This window comes from Sarcophilus harrisii, chromosome 1, assembly GCF_902635505.1.
Source record: "Sarcophilus harrisii chromosome 1, mSarHar1.11, whole genome shotgun sequence".
Lineage (NCBI taxonomy): Eukaryota > Metazoa > Chordata > Mammalia > Dasyuromorphia > Dasyuridae > Sarcophilus > Sarcophilus harrisii.
In genome coordinates, this window is record NC_045426.1 from 124,252,547 (window position 1) to 124,275,057 (window position 22,511).

The window sequence follows — 22,511 nt, forward strand, 5'->3', positions numbered from 1 at the left end:
TGTCCAGCAAACCATGGGGAGGTTGCCTTCGAGGCCATGGGAACCCGCAGGTGACAGCCTTGTTCAGGAGCAAGGAGAACAGCAAGAGATTAAGCCCTTGAAAAATGGAGGAGAACATGAGATTAGAGGGAATTAGAATAGGGGAGAAAGGAGTGAATGGGGAGCTGAAGAGGAGTATGAGGGACAATGAGCACAGCTAGCTCAAACTGTAGTGGACTTTGAGAAAGATTAGCTTAGTCCAAGGCTCCCAAAGTCTCCCAGGGCATCCCAGTATTCCTAGGTCATCCTAATAACAAGAAACTTGACTTTGGGCTTCCTTTTATCTGGCTGGGATAGATGGGATGGGGGTAAATCTATTAAGATTGTAATCACTCCAACTTCCAAAAATATATTGGATTCTGTCCTGATTTACAATATCAGAAGCTAAAGGATCTAGGGGATAAAGATCTAGGGGACAGAACAGGCTAAGGTGAGGAAAGGACTGAGGATAAAACGATTAGGAGATGGAAAAGAGATGTGTGTGTGTGTGTGTGTGTGTGTGTGTGTGTGTGTGTCTAAGTTGTGAGTTCCATCAATGAGAGCAATGTCTGCTTTATTTAATTCTTATACTTCCCTCAGTTCTCATTGAAGGCACTTCAATGTTTGCTAAACTTTATTAATTGACAGACCACATAGAGGCAGGAAAAAGGGTTGGGGGACAAAGGGATGAAGGTTGAAGTGATAACAAAAAATCATGAATGTTGGTGTAAAAAAGAAAAAGAATAGGATCGAAAGGATGGGATGAAAATGAGAGGGCAGAGAATTGAAGGTTTGGAATGAGAATTGGAGAGGGAATGAGGTATGGGACTAAACATAGGAGTAATGGGAAGGTTACCAGGTAAAGACGGGACTAACGGTTAAGGAAGGGAAAAGTGGTATGGATCAGAGGAAGAGACAGAAGATGGAAGTTAGGGAAAGGGAAAAAGTTTGGAAGAACAGGATTAGGGGTTGGGAAAGAGGAATAAAGATTAGAGGGAGAGACAGAGCAGGAATGGGGAGCAGTGTAAGATGGAGAGGGACAGGAATCTGAAAGAATTGGTGGTCTAGGGCTTATCTTTCAGTTAATCTTGTAATTACTGGAGTTACCCAATTCTCCTCAAAAAACAAACCAAAATTTCCCTTGATCTCATCCTTGCCCGTATTCTAACCATCCCTCTTTCCAGATAAATAATACCCCTATCTCTTTTACCTTAATCTAGCATTTTCCTTTTCTGTCCCTTCCATTTTCTAGTTCATTCTGGGTTCTAGTATCCAAGATGACTTACTCTTCCCATCTCAGGTACATGAGAAGCCCTTCAGATGGGATCAAGAAATTTAAAAGTATCATCACTCAACTTGGTCTACCAGACAGTCCTACACTTGGGATGAGGTACCACTCTGATTCTTAGTTGTTAGATCCCAGTTTAATACTGCTCTGGAACAGAAAGTCTAGCACTACTACCTTTCCCTTTACAAAGAATCAACTTCATGAGATGGCAGTCACACAGCCTGAACCTCAAATTGAAAAACCTAGGGATTTTATGACCAAAAGCTAACACCTAAACAGACCATTTCTACACCTCAAACCCCAAGACTTGATAACAAGTAAAACAGTCTTCCATCCAGGCTTCAGCTGTAGTTTCATTACAGATCTTGCTCTCCCCTTGCCCCCCCAAATCTATGTTCCACTATTGGGAAAACACTGCCTGCCTCCCAAACCCTTTCCAGTGTAACTAAAATTCCAACTTCTTGCCACCCCATAGTCTACCCTCTTTTCCTTTCAACTCTTTCTCTTTTCTTTCAAGGAATCTTTCCCCTTGGTCCTTTGTTCTATACCACAAGCCTCTTGGCTCCTACAATCATGTTTCCCCAACCCTCATCCCCAAATCCCTGTTCCAGAGGCTTGTTTAGTCTACTCCCTATTCCATTAACTCACCCCAGCTCCCGTCTCTCATCTTCTGGCAATGTCCTTCTTACCAGCCATCCCCCCCTTGGAGTTCTTATACGGGGGGCCAGCCCCCACTTTCAGTTTCTCTCCTACTTACACTTTCAGCTTTGCTCTCAAACTCCTCTGAAATGGGGAAATGTAATTTCCCTTCCCATAGTCAGGGGGGTTGGAGTTTTCTTGGCAACAAAAGGGATGGGATCATGGACCAGTTTCCTCCTTAGGTAACTAGGACTTGGCTCTTCCTCTCTCCCATTTACCACCTCCAGTTCGTTTCTCTGGATCATCTCATCTCAAGATTATTTAAATAGAACACTTGCTTCATTAACAGCATGATATATCCATCCATCTCCCACAGACTTAAATTACCTGCCCATTTCTTACATATTTCTAGGAGGTTGTCTTTTCCATTAAATGACATTGGCCAGTCAGCCATGAGAAAAGTTTTGTGGGCTCCCCTCCCCAAAGAGTGGAAGGAAGTGGATTCATACTGATTTTTTTTTTAAGATTGTAGACAGTTTAAGACCTTCTGCTTAGTTAGGTATCAAACTATGGTTAATGTTAGGGAATTAATCCATGGCCGGCATCCTTTTATGGTCAAATTAGGAGTCAGTGGTTAGATTGGGGTCAATTTAAGGCTAGGATTGAGTCAATTTGTGGCCACAGTTGTGCAGTTATAATATAACCAAGATGAGAGTGTAGTCTGTGGCTGGGATTAAAAGAAAATCTGTGGGATTACAAAATGAGTCTTTTCTTGATCATAGGATGGTTAGTGTTCAAGATTCAAATCATGACCAAAGTTAGGGGTATGGCTGAGATGAGAGCGCTGCCCTCTCTACTTATGACCCTTACAATTGTTCAGCTTGCCAGCCCATTGATTCCAGGATTGCCTTTACCTTCCTGTCCTTCTCTTCCCCTGGATTTCCCATCTTTGGCAGGGGAGGCAGTATTGGGGGTTTCTTATTTTTCCCGAAGGCAGTTACTGCCACTTTCCATTTACAGCCTGTGGGATTTCCCAGCTAGTTCCACAGCAGTGAGAAGGAAACCATAGGGGCTTTCCCTGTCTCTTCCTCCCTTCCCATAATCCTTTATCATGGGCACTACTAAAGCTGGCACTCCAGGCTTTCGTGACCAGCTTGGGGAAATTACAGTTTCTTCCCCAGGAACCTAGCCACTCTGGAGGGAGACCTAGGCATTCCAGGAACCAAGAGCCCTGGAGAGTGAGAGACCCAGGGTGGTATGAAGGGTGTATGATCCTTCCCAAGTCACCTACACAATGGGATGCTACCTGGAAAAAAAGACTTCTTTTTTTTCCTGATCAATTTTTTTTTTAATATGTAAAGGGAAACAGTCGGAGAATCAGAGATGAGGGTCACTGAGTGATTAAGAAAGATGTAGAGATATAAAGAAGTAGATGGAAGGTGGGGTAAACAAGGTGGCCAACACAAGGGGAACTTGACCTGATCTCCCACAGCAGGCAAAGGAAAGGCCACAGCAGTTAGAACTTAGCTGGACATTGTTCACTTCTAGGGAACAATTCTGTTCTGCTGGGCATCCGACTTCCTTTCCACCTCAACACAGTTCTAACAAATGGGAACTTTTGGACACTGTTTTAATTAATAAGTGGCTGTATCTTAAGCAGAGAAATCAAACCCAGGACTCTTATCTCCCCACCCCCCACCCCCGCCCCAACACACATACACACACACACACACACACACACACACACTCTTTTTTCCTTGGGGTGAGAGGGTGAGAGGGGCTTTACAATTATATTCTGGAGAGTTCGCTATGAAGCCAAAGATGCCCAGGGCCTTCTGGGTTCCCATAGGTACCTGAAGATCCCTGCTATTACTGGGAGACAGAAATCCCTAACCTGACTGGAGTCAGCTCCCAGGTGATGAGGCTCTTTAATTTACTCATCACCTTGAAGACAGAAAAGATAACTTCATCCAACTCACCCTATAGCACAAGAAAAAACAGAAACCAGGAAAAAACTTCCCCTAAATCACCTAGGGAGACGATATCACAGCCTGTCTAGGTCCTTGAGGAGTTTGGAGCTGAGAAGGGGGTTCCGTATCTTTATAGTTAATGGAGTCTTAGGAAAGACACTGAACTTATGGTCAAAAAAATTCCAGCTCTACTCCCTGCTACTTACTTCTCTGAGACCTTCACCAACTCACAGCCTCTCTGACTTTCAGTCTTATCTGTAATAAAGATGTTCCTCGTCCTGCCTCAGATGGTTTCTGTGAGGACCAAATGAGAACTATATAGCACTATATAAATTTAAGCTCTGATTATTAGTGGGCCCAGGGCCCAAAGAAGGGCAGGGGTGGGAGAGGAAGTAAGGACCCACCCTCCAAGTACACACACCCTCACAGACAACAGTGTGAGGCCCAGGGGCCCATGTGGACTTTATTATTGTGCAGCGTTGACTCCATGGGCATCAGGAACAGTGGTAGGTCAAGTTGCCCCTACTCCCTGTGTCCTTTCCAGGCTTGAAAGGGAGCAGCAATTGTAGTGTTTTACCCTGGAATGTCACTCCAGCTCTCTGTCCCCAGGCATCTCTGGGAACAGGAAAAGCTCCAGGGTAGGAGAGAATAGTGGGACGGAGCTGGAGAGGAGCAAGCAGGAATCCCGTCCCTGCCCCCACTCCCCCCAGAAGCAGCAGCTTCACTCTTTCCTCCTGCCTATTGGGTCGACACTGCACCAAATTCCCTTCAATTTTCCATCTCAGGGGCAGGTACCTGGGTGGAGAGAGGAAGAAGTTGAGCAGGGAAGGTCAGCTGAGGGTTTAGTTTTTCCTAAAATGGGCACAATGAATAACTTCCTATTCATGTTTTTACTGAATCTCCTCTAGATCAGAAGTGTGTTCTAAGTAAACCAAAGAGTTCACATATACAAATGTATGTCAAAGAAAAGAGAACACTTAAGATTGCTCTTAAATAATCAGTATAAAGATAAGTTTGAAACGAGATACCCTGGGATTGATCAGAGAGCAATAAGGGAGAGAAAAGATAGAATGTAAGAGAAATTGGCAGGAGACTAACAGAAGGGAGTGGGGGGTGGGAAGGTGGGGGACCAGGAGGGTCTGACTGAGACCTGTCTTTGTGGCAGATGGTCTTTATAAAAGGGTTTGCCTCAGAGACCCTGGCAGAAAAGGGCTATTTCCTACAAGATTAGCAAACAAGAGAACCTGGAAACAGAGTTCTGTCTTTTGTTGAGAGCAGAAGCTGGGGAAATTGAGAACAAACTTCTCAGGGAGCAAGACAGAGATGACCAAAAATCAAAAAGGGACTGGTGTAAGTGAGATGTGATAGAAAAATCTAAGTCTGGTAGACTGAAATTTTAGCTATTTCATTTTTTTAAAAAATTGTTCACATATATGAATATATGGTTTTACTGATAGCTACTGTTTATGATTTAAAAAAAAAAATTTTAAGAAGAAAGAATCCCAATCTATGAAATCTCTAAGACTTACCTCCTAAACTGGACAAGATTGCATTCTGAAACTATGCTGTGTACCTGCAATTACCAACCTGTAGATCTGCACCCTGAGCATCCTCACACTGGATAATGTTAAAGTAGGCTCTTGTACTCTAAACAACTGGCCTGATTATGGTCTTGCTGATGATTCACTATTGAGGAGGGATACAGAGGAGATAAGGCACCCAGTTTTTCAGGTTAGGACAAAAAACCCCCAAGGGCTTGGGTAGTGGTGTCGAGAAAGTCAGAAGCCCTTGAAGCCCAGTGTTTCCCCAAGTAGGACACCACTAAGCAGCACCCCACATGCTCAACAGCAGTGCTGGAACTCCCCGCCACCCCAAGCAGACCTTTCCAGGGCCCTCCTTACCTGCCCAGGTCTGGCTGAGGTCTCAGTCATCACTGGCTCTCATGCCCCTCACTGGACCTGTCTTCCGCATCTGAAACCCAAATTGGAATGAGAATGGGGGCTTATGGGAGCTAGTAGCATCTATTCTCATTAGGAAATGAGACTCTCGACTTAATCTCATAAGTATCTTTCTTAACTAGTTCTATAACCACACTCCTTCTTATTCCTAACAATTTTTCTTCCTCTTCAGGTCTCTTCCCAACTTAAAAAATAATCTAAAATTCTAATTCCAGAGAGAGTATGTGATGGACTAGTCCCAGTTCTTTCACTTACTCTCTTCTCAAATCTCCAAAAGGGACCAAACCAAAGGAATGGAGCTAAAACTAGGTCTGAAGCCTGAACTAACAGGCAAAAGAGTGAAACACATGACAAATGTGAATACACCCTCAAAGAACATTAGAACTAGATGGATCGTAATAGTCATCAGGGCCATCCCTCCATTTTTAGAGGAGGAAATCGAAGTCTAAAGGGAAGTGGCTTGCCCAACAACAAGGAGCATGAGATACAGTCAGGTTAAAACCCAGGGCTCTCAGAATTGCCAGGCCTGGGTGCTTTTAATGCCCTTCTCTTGCCTTATCTGAGAAGTCTCTTTAATGTAATATGAATTGGATGAGGAGCAGTCCTGGTCCACCTACAGTAGTTGGTACCTTTGTTCCCCCTATTTATCTTGGAGTCAGGACACATGGCTTTGAATCTTTCCACGCAAACTCCCAGATCTATGATCACCAATAACCTGAGTCTCAGTTTCCTCATCTTCAAAATGGGGATGACGATATTTGCCTGACCCCCTCCATAAGGTTGTTGTAAGAAAAACACTTTAAATCACACAGCACATGTATCAATCTCTAGGTTACAAGCTACTCAAGGGTAGGGTAAGCTCTCCATTTTTTCTCTTTCTCCTAACTTCTCTCTATTCAATTCTACAAATATGTATTGATTGCTTTTTATGTGCAAGGCAACACAGATAAAAATACAAAAACAGGACAATTCCTTTTCTGCAAAGGGTTTACATTCCATCAGGGCCCTGGTTTGGTGCTGAGTTTATAGCAACTGCTCGTCAATATTTGCTGACTGATTGATTAGTTTTTCCCAGTTCTTCCCATCTGTCCTCTACATTGAATCAGTACCTGGTCCAATTCTCGCTGGGTTTCCTCCTCCAGGTTCCGGATGTCCTCCATGGACAGATCAACCCACTGATCCAGCCAACAGAAGAGCTGCCTGTGGAAGTTGGTGAAGAGCCGCTTTTCTTGCTGTGGGAAGAGGGGGAGGGTTCTACGAGAATCAGCCTATGTAACTGAAACAGCAATGTTCTGACCCAGTTTCCCATGGGCCTGAAGCTCCAAAGACCTTGGTCCGCTTCAAGGGACAAGGAACCTTTTTGGACATGGTCCACGGGATCTTGCTTTTGGCTCTAGGTACTAATTTCTCAACTTTTTGATCCCAAACAAAAGATTACCAAACCTCTGGACTTTGGCTTGTCAGTGAGTATGCTCTTGGTTGAGTGATGTCATCACCTCTTTCCACATATTAAAAGTTCTTACCAGATATTTGATTTTAGAATCCATACCCTCTTTCCTTTCCATCCTATCAACTATATTCAACTACCAACCCCTCCACTTATTAGTCAATTTAACTATATTCAACTACCAACCCCTCCACTTATTAGTCAATTTAACTATATTCAAATACCAACACCTCCACTTATTAGTCAATTTAGCTCAGACATGGTGTTATTTTAAAGTAGACCAAGACATGTATACTTATTGTGTATCTAATTTATATTTTAATGTACTTAACATCTACTGGTCATCCTGCCATCTGGGGGAGGGAGTGGGGGGGGTAAGAGATGAAAAATTGGAACAAGAGGTTTGGCAACTGTTAATGCTGTAAAGTTGCCCATGCATATATCCTGTAAATAAAAAGATATTAAATAAAAATTTAAAAAAAAAAGAGAGAGTTGGAAGTAAATAGTTTTCAAATACTGGCTCCAACACATAATGGTTCTTGGATTCTGGTTAAGTCAGCAATAAAATAGAGAGAATGATAAAAAATAAATAAATAAATAAATAAAGTAGACCAAGAATGGCCCAAAGTCAATGAGGAACCTACTCAGCTGTTCTACAACCACAGATTCACTTTCAGCCAAATGGGAAGTCACCTGATTATATAGAGGGTGTTTGGGGTACTCTAATGATGTAACTAGTTTTCCATCCAAAGCAGGGAAAAGACAAAAAGATAGATCACATTATGGTTTTTCCTACCATATCAAAAAGTAATGCATTATTCTGAATGCACACCAATGTGAGCCCATGTGTTACAAAGATCCAGGGTTCCATTGCTCTCAGACCCTTACCTAGGTCAGACTGAAAAAGTTTTCCATCTTTATCTCAGTCCTTTAAGTAAGAGTCTGAAGCTTGAGTCTCCCATCTCCCACCCTCCGAATCAGAACCCATGGCCAACCCATCCATCTTCTCCAACCTTATGGATGAAGTTCTCCACTCGTCCCTGGAGCCCCCACCATCGGAACTTGACAGTCACCAATTTGTAGGCACACATGTGGGGTGGATGTTTCAACAATTCCCTCTGTACAAAGATATAAACATAGACACACTACTAACGCGACAGCCTTGGGGAACTAAGCCTCTACCTGCCCAACCTTGCCCAGTTTGAGCAAGGATAGGGAAATAATTTACCTGCCAGTTGGGTCCCAAGGGGCCACGTCCTGTTTTGACAGACTTGAAGAGAGCAGGGTCCTCTTCTGGTTTATAATCCTGGAAGGAAGAGAGGGAGCTGTGAAAGAAATTCCAACCCCCTCTCAAAGAAGTTGCTCCCAGTTCTCTGCCTTTCCTGAGGCCTAAGCATTGCCCCTCCTAGCCCCCAGGTTTTCTCACAGAATTTGTTCCCCTCTTGAAATGCAAGTATTTTATCATTCAGTCCCCAGTTCTACTTCACTTACCTCATCAGACACTTGGGCCCTATCAGCAATGTCAATATGAACCACCTCCACCTCCTTCCATGTCTCTGCATCAAGATGGTGAACCTAGGGAAAGAATAGGATGCTTGTGATAGAAGTAGACAATGGAGGCTGAGGGAAGTCAATGAGTAAGGGTTTAAGGAGCACCTGTTTTGTGCTCGGCACTGTGAGGAATACAAGAAGCATAAGGCACGAGGCCCTCCAAAGGCTTCCATTCTAGTAAAGGATACTCAAACACATAAAACAATCATGAACAATACGAGACAGGATATGTTTAACTATCTACTACATTATATGGTAGAGATTCGGCATTCTACCTCCTCTCTGGAGAGGGAAGGCTGGGTTATCATCTGTCCAGTCCCAGCAGAGAACCGCTATAGAAATACCAAGCAACATGCACATATTGAGCACCTACTAGATGCTTAACACTGTAGTGGACACTGTATGGGGACACAAGAGAAGTATGACATGATTTCGCTTTCAAGGATCTCAATCTAATGTGAGAAGCAAACTACTACAGGTAAAACAGAGAGCAACTGAAAACTAAACTTCGTGTAGCTGGTTATAAGTGCTGCTGATAACATTTTGGAGAAGGAAGAAGCCAGAGGTGCTGGGGAAGGCTTGGCGAAAAGGAGAGCTTCAAGTTGAGCCTTGACCAACAAAACGGGACTTTTAGAATGGAAGGAGAGAAGAGAAGGGATTTTGTTTTGGGGGAGCGGGGTAAGAGATGGAGGGGCAAAGGAGAGGAATACAAGCATGACTGGGGAACTATACACAGACTTGCCTAAATGAAGTTTCTGTTGGAAAGCAGAGGACATAAGGAGGTGCAGGAAACAACCAGTATAGGAGACCCCTACATTCTCTAGGGACGGAGGACAAACGGTGAGGATAGGGAAGGCTGGGGAACAAGGGGACAAGTTCTTAGAGGCAGATATAGCTAGACGTCCAAGTGCAAGGGGAAGGGATCTACTACGGGTCAGGCTAAGAGCTTAACTAATATTACCTCATTAAATCCTCACAACCCTGGAAGGCAGTTGCCATACTGATGTCCATTTGACAGTTGAGGAAACTGAAGCAGACATAGGTTAAGTGACTTGTCCAGGTCACCCAGCTAGTAAGTGTCACAGGTGAGATTTGCATTCAGGTCTTCCTGGCTCCAGGCCAGCGCTCTGACCACTGTACTACCTCCCTGAGATCTACTTCACACTCACGTTGTCCTCAGTGCCCATGTCTGGACGATGCCAGGTTTCGATCTTGATGAAGAAATCATCCTTCATGTATTCATTCTGGAGAGAAAAGCGGGGAGACTTAGGGGAAGCAAGAGGTTTTCGCTAGACCCTCCCCGTTGTGGGACCCCAGGGGCTCTTACCGTGATGACTAAGGTAGGTGCGGGCGGCCAGGTGGAAGGATTTCAGAGAAAAGATGGGGAAAAGAACAGTAACAGATTAGCGCACTGTGACACAGAGGGCCCCCCAGCCGCCATCCCACGACCCCAATTTCCTTTCTCAGACCCGACCTCTGGCCTTTGCCCCCTCCCGCTCTCCTCACCGGTGCGGCAGTAAGGGTAGGCGTTCCAGGCCTTCTCGTGAAACACCAGGGAACCCTCCGGGGCGAACAGGCGAACAAAGCCCGGAACTTTGCTGCAGGGGGGGGGGGGGGGGGCCGGGGTCAGGGGTCAGAGGCCCGCGCGCCCCCCCCCCGCTGCCCCTCCCCCCCCCGCTGCCCCCCGCGCTTCCCGCGTCCGCAGCCTCTCTCACCTCTGCAGGTGGTAGATCTTGTGGGTGAACTGGCCCCGCTCGCCAGGGCCGCCCTCGTAGGGCTGATTGATGAGGACCTCGATGCCCTCACCGCCCCCCGTGTTATTCTTGCTGCTCTGAGCCACGGAGTACAGCTGCCCCACTTGGTACTGGCGCGGAGAGAGAACAGCCGCGTGAGCACAGAGGACGGGGCAGAGCCCAGACCGCGGGCGGCCTCCCGCGCTCCCCGCCGGTGGTGGGAGCCCCCTCGGGGGGAAGGGGGGGGAGACGCGGGGGGCGGGGGGGCCCTCTCTCTGCATCCGAAACTACCGGGAACAATCAATGACGGCTTTTCTGGAGCCAGCTCTGCGCGCCCGCCTGCGCTCCCCATCCGAGGAAACGGAGCCCCAGAACGGCTAAAACGACTCGCCCGTGCACGCCGGACTAGTTACGGTTTGGGGGCAAAGTCCGGCGCCTCTCGGTCCGGGATTCTCTCGGGCACACAGCCTCCCTCCAGCCGCCCCGATCCCCATCAGCCCCCTGCACAACGCCGCTGCCCAAACCTTCCCCTCCCATTCAGCCTCGGAACCCCTACTCACAACTCTTTGATCAGGACCATCTCGCTTCCAGGTTCTCTAACGGGGACCCCCCCACCCCACCCCGGCCGGTGGTCACCCTTCCCCCCTTCCGGAAGCGGAAACTGGAGACCCTGATCCCCAACAATACCGCTAACTCCCAATCTCAGCCATTTCCGCCCGTCGGCGGGCAGGGGCCGGACGGCCTCGGGCTCCGTCGGATGACGCCATTCTAAAGCGTCTCGGAAAGCGCCCCCCCCCCCCTTCCCCGCATCCCATCCCCCCACTCTTTTTCCTTCCCTGTAGGGAAGCGATCTTAACTAGAGTCGTGGAGAATCCGGTCCTTCGAAAGGAGACCCGCCCCCGGTGCGGAGGACACCGGCAGAGAGGACTACAATTCCCAATGGGCAACGCGCCGTTTCAGTTCACTCTCCCGCTCCCCGCCCTTGTCCTAGACGGGCATTTGGCGCTAGTTATCCTGGGAAGTGTAGTTTTTTTTTTTTTGAAGAGACGGCGTCATCAATTTCAAGGTTCCACCTTTAGGGGTTTCAGAGATTGAGGGTGTGGTTTAAAGGGGGAACAAAGAGACTGACTGAAGGTGGGCAGTGTCTGCGCTTCCTCACTCACCCCGTGGAGAGTAGAAGGGAGAGATGCTGCAGACTCTGAGAGCCCGGCCTCGTATTCTCTCTGTGACCTTACTTTATACCTCCTTTGTGTCTAAATTTCCTCGGCTCTGAAATGAGGTGAAAAAACTGGACCAGTGGGCTCCGGTTCCAAGCTGATCAAACGCCGGAATCGGCGTCAGGAGCCATCAAGATAGTTAACATTTGTTAAGGGCTTAAGGCCGTTAGGGCGGTCTAGGGAGGGGAGGAAGTCCTGAGTTCAAATCCGACTTCAGACAAGGCTGGCTGTGTGACCTTGGGCGAGTCACTTAGCTCCGCCTCCGCTCCCCATCTATTAAATGAGCTGGAGAAGGAAATGCAAACCGGACCGGCGTCTGCCAGAAAAAAACCCCGTACAGGGTCGCAAAGAGTCCCGAGCGCGCCACCACGCTCAGCACCTGCTCTGTACAGTCACCGTTCTAATTAATATATCATTACTTAACATTTCATAAAATAATAATACCTCGTTGTTCAATTATGTGTTATTCAATGTCAGAAATATATGATTACCTAGAAATAATCGCTAACGTTTACATAGCACTTCCTAAATCCTGTACTAAGTACTTCACCATTATTATCTCATTTGATCCTCATAACAACCCTGGGAGGTAGGAACTATGATTACCCCCATTTTATAGATGAGAAAACCGAGGCCAGTAAGTATCTGAGGTGGACTCTAGGTCCAGCACTTCATCTACCAGGCCACCTAAGCATTTTGCTATCCTAGTGAGAAAGTATACAGGGTGACAATATATGAGTTATTTACTGTTATCACTGAAAGTATGGCTGTCAGGCCCTGGCTTATCCCTCCCTTCTTGATGCTATTTTCAGAATACAAGAATTTACAAAATACAAGATAGTACATTTCTACTCTCTTAAAAAAACCAAATTCTTAAAATAGCAGAAGTGAAAAGGGACCGTAGAGTCTCCTTCACAGATTGGATTTCCCTACTCCCCTCAGAGCAAGTATCTATTTTCATAGGTTCTAGTACTCCATGGGTCCAGACTCCGAAAACTCTAGGTGAAAAGCCCCCCACTGGTGAGCTTACATTTAATAGCTAGTAAGGAGACATAATAAGCTCAAAGCTAAGACATTTACCAAGATGATATGATAACTAAAATAGTTATAAAACATTTGTCCAAACTCTGAGATACCACTACACACCTGTCAGATTGGCTAAGATGACAGGAAAAGATAATGATGATTGTTGGAGGGGATCCGGGAAAACTGGGACACTGGTGCATTGTTGGTGGAGTTGTGAACGAATCCAACCATTCTGGAGAGTAGTTTGGCACTATGCTCAAAAAGTTATCAAACTGTGCATACCCTTTGATCCAGCAGTGTTACTACTGGGCTTATATCCCAAAGAGATTATAAAGAAGGGAAAGGGACCTGTATGTGCACGAATGTTTGTGGCAGCCCTTTTTGTAGTGGCTAGAAACTGGAAACTGAATGGATGTCCATCAATTGGAGAATGTCTGAATAAACTGTGGTATATGAATATTATGGAATATTACTGTTCTGTAAGAAATGACCAACAGGATGATTTCAGAAAGGCCTGGAGAGACTTACACGAACTGATGCTGAGTGAAATGAGCAGGACCCAGGAGATCATTATATACTTCAACAACAATACTATATGATGACCAGTTCTGATGGACCAGGCCATCCTCAGCAACGAGATCAACCAAATCATTTCTAATGGAGCAGTAATGAACTGAACTAGCTATGCCCAGAAAAAGAACTCTGGGAGATGACTAAAAACCATTACATTGAATTCCCAATCTATATTTATGCCCACCTGCATTTTTGATTTCCTTCACAAGCTAATTGTACAATATTTCAGAGTCTGATTCTTTTTGTACAGCAAAATAACATTTTGGTCATGTATACTTATTGTGTATCTAATTTATATTTTAATGTACTTAACATCTACTGGTCATCCTGCCATCTGGGGGAGGGGGTGGGGGGGTAAGAGGTGAAAAATTGGAACAAGAGGTTTGGCAATTGTTAACGCAGTAAAGTTACCCATGCATATATCCTGTAAATAAAAGGCTATAAAATAAATAAATTAAAAAAAAAAAAAAAGAAAAAAAATATTTGTCCAGAAATTTGTGGTGCCCTATCTCGTAAATAATCATATCATCAATGGAAAGAATGGATGGAGCGCACTAATTGTAAGATTTACTTATAAGGAACATAGGACCAAAGGTACTCATACCTCCAGTATTGCACACTCCCAGTGTTCACTTTGTGGAGTTCCTTTGACTGAACTGTTCAGCTGGGATCCTTAGGCCTGCTTCTTTCTCCACAGCTTGACTGATTCTCTCCTGCTTCATCTGGGGTGTGTGTGAAGACTTGCCATTTCCTTTTTATGGCTGCTTTTGTGATACCAAGAAGCTGTAGCTGAGAGGAGAGACCTCTCAGTACACAGCCTAAATTTAAAATGGCTGAGGATAACTGTTGGGAGCCGGCACTAATCTACAGCCACATAAGGCCCACCTTGAATAGGTTGAATCTCCTAATCGCATCATACCAAAGACTTCCTGAATAGGAATCTCCTAATCACATCCTAACTTTGAATAGGCAGATATCTTGGCATCCCCTAGTCACATCATAGAGCTTCCTGCTACCAGAAACATCTGAGCAGCTCATCCTTGGGCGGGATACCAACCCTTTGTCATGGACCCCCACCCTGTACTGTGTTTGTACAACCCTGCCTTCTTTTCTACTGCTATATATATCTGTACTATTGCACCCATTAAAAAGAGGCTTGATCAGAATGATTTGACTTGCCTCCATTTTGCGTGTCCCCTCTCTCTTGCCCTTATCTCTTTTCTTCCAGGGTCCACACACTCTGCCTCGCGGGCCGAGGCAGATAACTGTGGGTCTGAAACCCATCTGTGAGTTAAGGACACGTGAAGACTTCCCCCTGGAAGAATGGGTAAATTGGAACAGTTTATTCCAATGACCATAAAGGCAGCTGAAGCTATGGAACATTTAGAATTTAGTCAGACATTGGAGATACTCCAAGGTCATTCATGGCATCCTGGGCCATCACTAGCCATCTTGACTTTTGCCATTGAACTTTGATTACTGTGGAAGAGAGAATGAGTATGATGACTCTGTGCAACTCTGCCTCACTTATATCTCACAATTAAGACATCACCTTGTGATGTCATTGGTTCTCTGAAAATGAAGGACCAAAAAAAAAACAACAACACAAAAACAACTTCTAGATCTAATTCTCTCTTAAATCCATAGTTAGCACTATGTATTTTCTCTACTTAATGAAATAAAAACTGTCTCATCTGTGATCCTGATAGGAGAAAGATCTTAACATCTTTGATAACCATGATAGTGTGATTCCTGATCAGACATCCTAGAGAAAAAAAGTCAAGTGGGCCTTAAGAAGCATTGTTAACAATAAGGCTAGTGGAAATGATGTAATTCTAGCTGAGCTATTTTAAATCCTAAAAAAATGATAATATTAAAGTTCTGTACTCAATGTGCCAGCCAATTTGGAAAACTCAGTAATGGCCACTGAATTGGAAAAAATCAATTTACATCCCAGTCTTAAAGAAGGACAATGCCAAAGAATGTTCAAATTACCAAACAATTTTAATAATTTCACATGCCAGTAAGGTTATGCCTAAAATTCTACAAGCTAGGTTTCATCAATATATGAATTGAGAATCACTAGAAGAGCAAGCTGATTTTCAGATATGCAGAGGAACTAAAGTCCAGATTGCTCACATTTGCTGGATTATGGAGGAAACAAAAGAACTTCCCAAAAATATCTACATCCATTTCACTGACTACATTAAAGCCTTTGGTTGTGTGGATCACAACAAAATGTGGCAAGCCTTTAAAGAGACTCCTAAGGAATCTGTATGCAAACCAAGAAACAATAGTTAGAACTGAACATGGAACAACTGATTGGCTTAAGATTGGAAAAGGAGCATGGTGAGACTGTATATTGTCATTTTATTTAACTTATATGCCGATAACATTGTGTGAAATGCCAGGCTGGATGAATCAAAAGCAAAAATTAAGATTTAAAGGAGAAATATCAAAAATTTCAGATATACAGATGATACCACTGTTGACTGCAGGGAGTGAAGAAATTAAGAAGCCTCTTGAAGGTGAAAGAAGAGAATATAAAAGCTGGCTTGAAGCTTAACATAAAAAAAAAAAAATTAAATCTTGGCGATTGGTCTCATCACTTCCTGAAAAATAGAGGGAAAAGCAATGGAAGCAGTGTCAGATTTTATATTCTTGAAATTAAAAATCACTGCAGATGCAATTACAGACTTGCAATTAAAAGACATTTGATTCTTGGAAAAATTGGCAAATCTGAGCAGCACACTTAAAAGCAGAGCTGTCACCTTGCCAACTAATGTCTGTATGATAAAAGCTATGGTTTTTCCAGTAATAATGTGTGTGAGATTTAGATTATGAGAAAAGCTGAGTACAGTAGGAATTATACTTTTTTAATTATGATGCTGAAGAAGACTTTTGAGAGTCTTTGGATAGCAAGGAAATAGAATCAGTCAATAATTAAGATATTAACTCAGACTATTTTCTGGAAGATCAAATATTGAAGCTGAATTTTAAATACTTTGACATCATAATGAGAAGATAGGACTTATTGGAAAGATTCCTGATGTTGGGGAAAATTGAAGGCAAAAGGAAAAGGATACAGCAGAGAATGAGATAATGTATCATCTCAGATATATCAGTGGTGATACAAAATGAATGTGATTTTGAGCAAACTTTGGCAGATAATGGAGGACTAAAGAGTCTTGTGTGCTCTGGACTATGGGATCACAGAGTCAGACCTGACTAAAACAATAACAGTATATGATACCCATGTTGTACACTGTGTATCTTTGTGGGGAAAGTTATACATGGACCATGCATAAACTTTATTTAGAACAGGCAGTATGGTGGAATATGTAGAGCTCTGGACTTGAAACCAGGAAAACCTGAGGGCAAATTCTGTCTCTGATTTATGCTAGTTGTAAGATCTGGGTGCTGTAAGTAACTCTCTAATAGGATTATACTGTAGACAAGGTGCTGATCTGTAGTGATAGGTATTTCCTCATCTGGGAATTCCTTATACAAATGAAATTGCAGGTGTCATCTCTCCCTCTCTAGAGTGTGGGCAGAAAAATTGAATCTCTTGGTATCAGGTCACGGTCCTGGGTTCCCATGAGCCCTGGGTCTTTTGGGGTATGATTGAGTGGGGGAGGGGAAACGAGCCTCAATCATCAGTAACAAAAAAAGATAGAGAAAAAACATAACACAAATAAGCAATAATCTAAGGATTAAGTACAGATGTTTTCCTCTATGGAAAAGTGTCTGTCTTCACATAAATGGACACTTCAATGGAAAAACAGGTGATCCCCCAATGCTCCCATCCCTCTTAGGGATGGGATTTAGCTAGAAATCCTGAGTGTAATCTCAGCATCAGCCACCAGGTGTCCGTCTGAGCTCAAGGTATCATTCTGGGTCTCTCCATACATGCTCAGACCCAACTGTCAGTATCAGGGTGCATGTACCCCCAGGTACTCCAGGCATCCTATTACCTAACCATTTTCTGTCCTGGCTCAATCTCTGGTTTAAAATGTAAACATTATCATTATAGAGTATTTCATAAGTTTAATAAAATCGATTGTCAAAATATTTAAGAGTTTTGCCCCAACTTTGCACAATCCAAATGAACAAACGCTCCCCCGTCATAGATGAAGGTATCTTTACTTAGTAGAATTCAAAATAAAAAGAGGAAATGTTAAAACTGAGCACTGTACTACTCTAGTTGCAATTTGAAGTCTCAATTTCTTCCTCTTCATCTTTGACTAGGGTATTCTGAGACACCACCAAGTAACCTTTCAAGAGAAACTCTTTCCAGTTTTCCTTTCAAAGCCAAAGGGGGACAGAGGAGGAATTGTCACAAACATCTCACTCCTGTTCTTAGGGGCCTGGGAAAGTGAAGTGATTCTCGATGGGCAGCTGCCTGGGGCTTCTCCCAAGGGCAGCCTCTCTTCAGCTATTCCTTTGGAATCTCCCCATACAGTCATGCCTTCTTGCTCTTGCTAAACTGCATGTGACTGTGACCTCACCAGTAATCTGAAAGCTGCCAATTTTGACCCATGGACTGAATGACCCCTCCTTGGAATCACATGGTAGGCTCACCATGTACACTGTGATACAATGACCATTGATTTTGGAGACAGAGGACCTGGATTTAAATTACACTCTGACTCTTATTATTTGTGTGGACTTGAGCAAGTTACAATCTCCCAGGATCTCAGATTTATTATCCAGAAAGTGAGGAAAAAGGGGTGCCTTAAACTGGATGACCTCTGAGGATCCTTCCAGCTTTAGATCTATGATCCTTTAATCTCTCTGTTTCCAGAGTGCTTTCTATAAAGCAGAGGCTTCTCTTGGTTTTAAAAGTCCTATGCTGTCCTTTTACAAGACTGTTCCAGGCAATTCAACTCTTGCCCCCTGTATTTCTCATTCTTGTCTGGTACTTTAAAGATTTAGGGAATTTTAGGGGCTGTCTCAAAATGCAATTTAGAATAAAAAATAGAATATAATTAATTTGATGAGAGCAAGGACAAAGCCCAAATAAAATGCTATGAAAGACTACAAAGGGAAGGATCACTTTCACTTGTGGGGAATTGACACTTGGGTTGGACCTGAGTGGAGAGAATCTTTCAACAGCTAGAGATGGAAAAAGAGAAGGAATGTCCTTTCTGGACAGAACTAGGAACAATGTGAGCAAAAACAACAAGTGGGAAAGTACAAAATGTTTTTGAGGGCAGGTGAATAGACCAGTGTGACACCTAAGGGTTTGGGGGAAAGAAGAGTTGGAGATATGGATGAAAAGGTAGTTTGGAGTCAGATATTGAAGAACTCTGATATCCTGTGGGATGTGGAGAACCAGTCAAGGTTGACATGAGAACTCTGCCTTAGGAAGATGCCTTGGGCATATTAAGGATGAATTGGAAAAGAGAGGGACAGAAACACCTTTGAGGAGGCTATTACAATAGTATAGTGGAGAGGTAATGAGGATATGGACCAGGATATTAGCCAACAGAATGGAGAGAAGGACATAAATACAATAGACATTAAAAGTAGAGTAAAACAGCTAAATGGCACAGTAGATAAAGCTCTGGACTTGGAGTCAGGGAGACCTAAACTCAAATCTATCTTCAGATATCTACCAATTGAGTTGCTGTTATTTGTTCAATCATTTATTCAGTCACATCCAACTCTTCATGACTCCATTTGGGAGTTTTCTTGACAAAGATACTAGTACTAGTACTTGGTACCTAACTAGATATGAAGAGAGAAATCTAAAAGAGAGGGAAGAACCAAATATGAATCCAAGGTTTTAAGAACTAAGTTAATATTGTATTATCGTTGATAAAGAAGTCAGAAGAAAGTATTCAGATGCCAAAAAAAAAAAAAAAAAAGGTGATTAGTTTTATTCCTATTGAATTCGAGGAGTCAGTATCAAGGGTGGATATGGCCACCAAATAAATGGATATTTATAACTGGGACTCTGGAACAAAGATCAAGGTTGAAAATGTAGATTTATAAGTATAGAGTTGAACCAAAGGCACAAAATCCTTTGTCTTCTCCAATTACTTCATTAAATAAGATCTGGTTTCCCTTTCACCTGAATCTGCATAATCTCATACAGGACCCTGTGCTCAGTAGGAGCTCAGATAAAAAGAAAAAAAAAAGCTTTTTGATTTAGCTGATTTATACAGATTGTGAACAATATGCCAAACTCTCAGATTTGGAGTGCCAGCATTTATGCTATGGTAATCAACAAAAACTATAAGTTTAAGGATTTATTTATAGTTTTTTCCTGGAGAGCTGGTAATTAAACATCTACTAATAACTAACTTCCTGTAGTTTAATGGGTCATATTTCAGTCTCCCCATATAGAGGTTACAGGAATCTTTCCCACAAAAGCACTCAACCTACAATATGAATATCAGTTATGGAAGAAATTTTATGTCACCTATAGCAGGAAAGACCTAAGACACAAACGACTCAATAGTCAAATAGCCCATTAGACTCATTCGTCTTTATCCAAAAGGTCAGAAAACACTTCTTTCTCATCTTAAATGATGATACAGTGTTCCAAAGAAGCCTTAGCAGCTTCCTTCTCTGCCATAGGAACATAGACTGTAAGGGAGTTCGGGGCTTTTCTGGGCTTAACTCCCTAAATTCACAGAGGAAGATATTGAAAACCAGAGAGTTATACAAAATTACTTAGCAAGAAACTTTGAAATCAGAAATTTTGTATGTGCTTTGATGGCTACCCTACTGCCATCACTTCTCCCCACCTCTGAATCCCTAAAGTCTTTGTACTACACATACTCTTATATTTTCTTTGCTATTATTTTATTTATGGGAGTCACATCTTCCCAATTAAATTTGAGATCCTAGAAATCTGGGACCATGACTTATATAAATATTTGATGGTTGACAGGGCTAGGATTGATGATAAGGTTATAGAGAAATGAGGTTTTGGCTCTAGAAGGAGGGAGGGAATAAACATTTATTAAAGGCCTATAATGGGCCAGGCAGTTTACAAATCTTATCTCTTTACAATCACTCCAGGAGGTTATTATTATCCCCATTTTACAGTTCAGGAAACAGAGGAAGAGGAAAACAGGTCCCACAACTAATAAATGTCAGAGGCTTCAGATTTGAACTCTGATGTTTCTAACTATAACCCCTTCACCACCTGGCTATCACCTACTATAGAGGGATTGGGGGTGTTGGGGGAGGAGTCCTTTGTCTTTGATGGAAGTGAGCATTCTTCATTGACCTCTAGGCTCTTGGAAAAGTGCCCTGAACCTTGATCCTTGATGGGAACCTTGCCACCCCCCACCCTCCTCCACCCCCCCACCCCCCTTGCAGAGGCAATATTAGGTGGGGACAGAGCCCTTCAAAGAAGTCACTTCATCTCTTTGGCTTTAGTGCTTTCATTTGTTAAAATGGGGATAATATCCATTAGATCAACTTTCTAGAGTTTTCTGTGACATTCAAAAAAGATAATGAAAGCAAACTTTGTAAACCTTAAAGTTTTCTTTAAAAAAAAAAAAAAGGCAACTATGACCTCAAATTCACTGGGGAAAAAGGGGTGAGTATTGTGAAATAAAACAAAGAGCACTGGGCTAATTTGTCACTAATTCACTCTGTGACCTTGGGTAAATCATATTTTTCTAAATACAGATTTTAAGTATCTGAAGAATGAAAACAATAATAACAACTTAGTTGAATGTGTTAAGCAATAATAACATACTTTAACAGTGCTTTAGGGATCTTAAATATTTTCATTGTCCCCAATAAAGCTGTGCTTTGTTTAATGTTTTGCTGGTTTCCGTGCAGGGGAGCAGGGCCAAGAGAGAGAGACAAACCAAACTTGGATGTTCCCAAGAGCATAACAAGAGATAAAACTCCTAAAATTGAACCTGGTCCAGGTGGGCCCAGAGCTTCTATCTGAAGCCTTGAGTTAAATCAACAAAAATATTCCTGGCAGCACTATTTGTATGGGTAAAAATTTGGAAACAAACGAGTTATACCAAAATAAGGAAGTGAATGAACAGATCTGGATATGATGAAATTTTTTTGTGTCACAAGAAATATAAGGTGAGACAGAGTGGAAAAAACAAAGCTAAGAAAACATGCATGCTGACTATAAACACGTTGCTAAAGAAAAAAATAACAGCAACAAATCCATATTAAATATATATAAAAAATCAGATGATATTATTTCCCTTCACACCTCATATGTTCTGGCCAAACTGAACTTCTAAGTATTCCACTAAACTTGATATTCAGTCTCTTCCTGCTGTTATACTTTATCTCTTGCACATATGATATATAGAAATCATTTCCCATACCTGAAAGGTATTTGGTTCTAACTTTCTCATTTCAGAATCCTTGATTCAACTGAGTTGATGGACTAGGCTCTTTTCAATAATGAAGTGATTCAGGCCAATTCCAATAGACTTGTGAGAAAGTCATCAGTATCCAAAGGAAAGATTATGGGTAGTGAATATGGATCACAACATAGTATTTTCACCTTTTTATTTGTTGTTTTTGTTTGTTTGGGGGTTTTTTTTCTTTCTTTTTTTTTTTTTTTCCTTTTTTACCTGATTTTTCTTGTGCAACATGACAAATGTGGAAATATGTTTAGAAGAATTGTACATATTTCACCTATGTTGAATTACTTGCTGTCTAAGGTAGGTGAGAAGGGGAAAGGAGGGAGAAAAATATGGAGCACAAGGTTTTGCAAGAGTGAATGTTAAAAACTATCTTTCCATGTATTTTGAAAATTAAAAGTTATTATTAAATTTTTTTTTTAAAAAGATTCAACTTAGTTGTTATCTCCTTGTGGAGGAATAGAAGAAATGATGTGTGATATTGGACAAGTCATTTAACATCTACCTGCCTTAATTTTCTCAAAGGTAAAATGAGAATGATAATATCACCTATCTCTATCTTCCAGAGTTATTCTGAAAATTAAATGAAATAATATTAGTAAAGTAACTGTACATAGTGAATACTAAATAAACATTTAATTTCCTTCCCTCCTCCCTCTGTGAATCCTTCCCTAATTTTCTTAGTTCATAGGATCACAGGGTCATTGACTTAAAAATATAATTTTTAC

At 42.5% G+C, this 22,511-nt stretch overlaps 1 protein-coding gene across 4 annotated transcripts; it reads right to left on the bottom strand.

Annotated features, from left to right (window-relative positions):
• Positions 1 to 6: 6 nt before the first annotated feature.
• On the bottom strand, positions 7 to 10,960 carry LOC100917402 (phosphatidylinositol transfer protein alpha isoform-like). Of its 4 annotated transcripts, XR_004233414.1 has the most exons (12): positions 10,587 to 10,960; positions 10,378 to 10,469; positions 10,199 to 10,206; positions 10,041 to 10,115; positions 8,812 to 8,895; positions 8,549 to 8,626; positions 8,334 to 8,438; positions 6,983 to 7,105; positions 5,817 to 5,886; positions 5,503 to 5,601; positions 4,122 to 4,209; positions 7 to 96 (listed from the first exon to the last, which is right to left on the bottom strand). XR_004233414.1 is itself a non-coding variant. In XM_031963193.1 (10 exons), the coding sequence occupies exons 1-9, from the start codon at positions 10,883 to 10,885 to the stop codon at positions 5,839 to 5,841; spliced, it is 912 nt and encodes a 303-aa protein (XP_031819053.1). In that variant the 5' UTR covers positions 10,886 to 10,960; the 3' UTR covers positions 16 to 96; positions 5,817 to 5,838. The 4 variants fall into 4 exon arrangements, 2 of the variants coding, with proteins under 2 accessions (XP_031819053.1, XP_031819043.1); XR_004233411.1 differs by lacking the exons at positions 7 to 96; positions 4,122 to 4,209 and adding an exon at positions 4,347 to 4,710; XM_031963193.1 differs by lacking the exons at positions 4,122 to 4,209; positions 5,503 to 5,601 and having other exon boundaries at positions 16 to 96.
• Between the last annotated feature and the right edge of the window lie 11,551 nt (positions 10,961 to 22,511).